Source organism: Adelges cooleyi, unplaced genomic scaffold (genome assembly GCF_023614345.1).
Source record: "Adelges cooleyi isolate 19-005CV unplaced genomic scaffold, UGA_ACOO_1.1 ACOO_flye_CR_arks_rails_tigmint_CR_PRNA_67, whole genome shotgun sequence".
In the NCBI taxonomy this organism is placed as follows: Eukaryota; Metazoa; Arthropoda; class Insecta; order Hemiptera; family Adelgidae; genus Adelges; species Adelges cooleyi.
In genome coordinates, this window is record NW_026096371.1 from 52,444 (window position 1) to 55,318 (window position 2,875).

The following is a 2,875-nucleotide window of genomic DNA, read 5'->3' on the forward strand; positions in this document are numbered from 1 at the left end:
GCATTCCACTACCTACATCTTAAACAAGCGATTGCCACGGACTGCATGTCGAAAAGGTAAGATTAACATTAATAATAATAATAATAACAGTTAACACAAATAGGTCATTAATTTTAACGGGGTTTTAGGTACATAGAGTGTTGAAATTTAATCAATCAGCTTGGCTGGCGCCATATATCGAGTTGAACACTAAATTAAGACAGAAAGCAACCAATGACTTCGAAAAAGATTTTTTCAAACTAATGAACAATTCCGTGTTTGGTGAGTAACCAAAAAAAAAAATATATATATCGGTCAAATTAGACCCCTGTCATTACTACACTGCCCCTGGACTCAGCTTTCAATCAATGCTGATGTACACAGGTATAGAGCTGGAGCTTCTAAGTGATTATGAGATGATGTTATTTTTTGAACGTGGTATTCGCGGAGGGATGACATTCTCGACTATGAAATATGCTAAGGCTAACAACCGAAAGACGCCTGGATACGACCCGAATAAACCGGAAAGCTGGATTCTTTATCAAGATGTCAACAATTTATACGGATGAAGCCTTTTCCAGAATATGCCTCACTCTGGATATCAATGGTTGGATGAGGACCCCGAGACATTCCTTAGGAGACTTGAAGATTTGGATGAAAAATCTCCAACAGGGCTGGTATTTAAAGTGGACATAACATACCCAGAACATCTACACGATGAGCATAACGAGCTTCCCTTCTTACCAGAAACCAAATGTCCGCCGGGGTCAAAAGTAAAAAAACTGCTCACAACATTCGACAAAAAAACCAATTACGTTTGCCATTACCTAAACCTTAAACAGGCGATCGCCAATGGACTGCATGTCGAAAAGGTAAGATTAACATTAATAATAATAATAATAACAGTTAACACAAATAGGTCATTAATTTTAACGGGGTTTTAGGTACATAGAGTGTTGAAATTTAATCAATCAGCTTGGCTGGCGCCATATATCGAGTTGAACACTAAATTAAGACAGAAAGCAACCAATGACTTCGAAAAAGATTTTTTCAAACTAATGAACAACTCCGTGTTTGGTGAGTAACCAAAAAATATCAGTCGGTAATTAGAATAATAATAAATTAAGTATGATATTCAAATTAGGTAAAATGATGGAACGAATGCTGTTACGGATGAATATGGAGTTAGTCAATTGACGCGGCCGTATCGCGACGTCGGCGGTGGTCGGGTGCTAATCACACTTGTCACTTTTCACTTATTAAAATATAATCATCCGTGATAGCTTAACTCCGTTTCTCTTTATTTAAAACTACCCTTCAATCAACCCTCTCCTTACGACCACAATAATCTGGCGCAGTCAGTACTTGAAGAACTTAGAGGGACTTAAGGTAAGTGCAAACTTTAATACATTTTTTTTTTTGTTTTTTAATTTTTGCACCCCCTTTAAACACTAAGGAACTTAGCTTAGCTGGACCTTAAGTTTAGTCTCAGCTCCCACCGTAAGAGAGTGTTTTCTCGAAAAAGTTACGATTTTGGGGTATTTTAACGCGAAAAAGCGAAAAATTAATACGGGTTCTAGTAATTGAGTTGTACCCGAGCGTGGTTTGTGCTAAAAATAGATATTAGGCAAAACCACAAAACCCGCTGACCAGCCGCTCTAATCTGCCGGTAATGTTTCATTCGGCTAATTGGTTTACGTGTATTACATCAACATGTCAGTTAAGGCATTGTTAGACCTGACAATAGCCGAGTTGAAATCGGAGTTAGCGGCGCGGGGTTTAGTCACCGAGGGGACAAAACCTGACTTAGTGTTAAGACTGGAGGAATTCCTCAACCCGATGACCATCCGGAAATGGAATGGCCGTCCGGAATCTAACCCGGAGTCAGAGGCCGAAGAGGAGGTACCGCCCTCCCGGGCCGACCTAGAATCCGAATCGGAGTGGTCGCTTACCCGCGACTTGTACATGCGTCTATGTGAGGTCATAGACGAGTACATGGGCCGGACCGAAGTGTTGGAAGCTTCGGTGTCGGCCGAGCGGGTCCGGACCGAAGAACTGGAGACCACGGTGACACTCCAGCGGGAGTGTATCGTGCGGCTCGAGGGTAACCTTGACCAGGCCCGGTCACAGCTCAACGCTCTCGAGGAATCCAGCCGGAAACGGGAAGGAGTAATCGGTAGCACAAACCGAGGTACCATCCCGAACTTACCTCCTCCACGGTCAACTACGGACGTTTGGACCGGACGAGTCCCGACAAGGCCCGGACAAAATGGCCTAGGGAGTGACCTTCCGACCGTCAAGACAAGTGGCGGCACAAACGGCCGTCCAGTTACGTCAGCAGGCCCGAAAGCTGTGGCAGGCCGCCGAAGCACTCGAGGGTAGACAAGGGGAGGACCCATTCGACGGTTGGACCCTGGAGCGCGTTCGGCGCGCTGAATTATGGGAGTTACGCGCCCACGAACTCCTGTGGGTGGCGTATGATCGCGGGTTTGTCGACGGGAGTCGTCGGCCCCGACGTCAAGAGGGGCACGCCACAGCTAGGCCACACCCGCCTCGACCAGCGGCCGCTGTTCCCCTCCGCCGTCCTCGCCAGCCCGCTCAGGACCGATTGGCCAACCGGCCGGCGGAACGTTCCAACCATCGCCACAAAACCTAACCTAACCTAACCTAACCTAACGATAATTTTTTTTTTTTTTTATGATTTAAATATAATTGTTTTGGTTTATCCTATTAATGGTAAACAATAAGTCTATAAGTCAAATTAGAATAAGTTTAGAGTGCAGAGTACAACACAGTTATCAGATTTATAGAATTGACTCTAGTTTATGAGGTACAGGCTATTAATTAGAAGTAATTAATAGCCTGCCGAAAGACTAAACGAAAAATAAAAATATTA

The 2,875-nt window shown here is 44.1% G+C and overlaps 1 protein-coding gene across 1 annotated transcript; it reads left to right on the top strand.

The window, feature by feature from the left end:
• The first annotated feature begins 385 nt into the window (after positions 1-385).
• LOC126845099 (uncharacterized) lies at positions 386-1,176 on the top strand. The gene is made up of 3 exons (XM_050583659.1): positions 386-851; positions 924-1,056; positions 1,124-1,176. The coding sequence occupies exons 1-3, from the start codon at positions 564-566 to the stop codon at positions 1,174-1,176; spliced, it is 474 nt and encodes a 157-aa protein (XP_050439616.1). The 5' UTR covers positions 386-563.
• Positions 1,177-2,875: the final 1,699 nt, after the last annotated feature.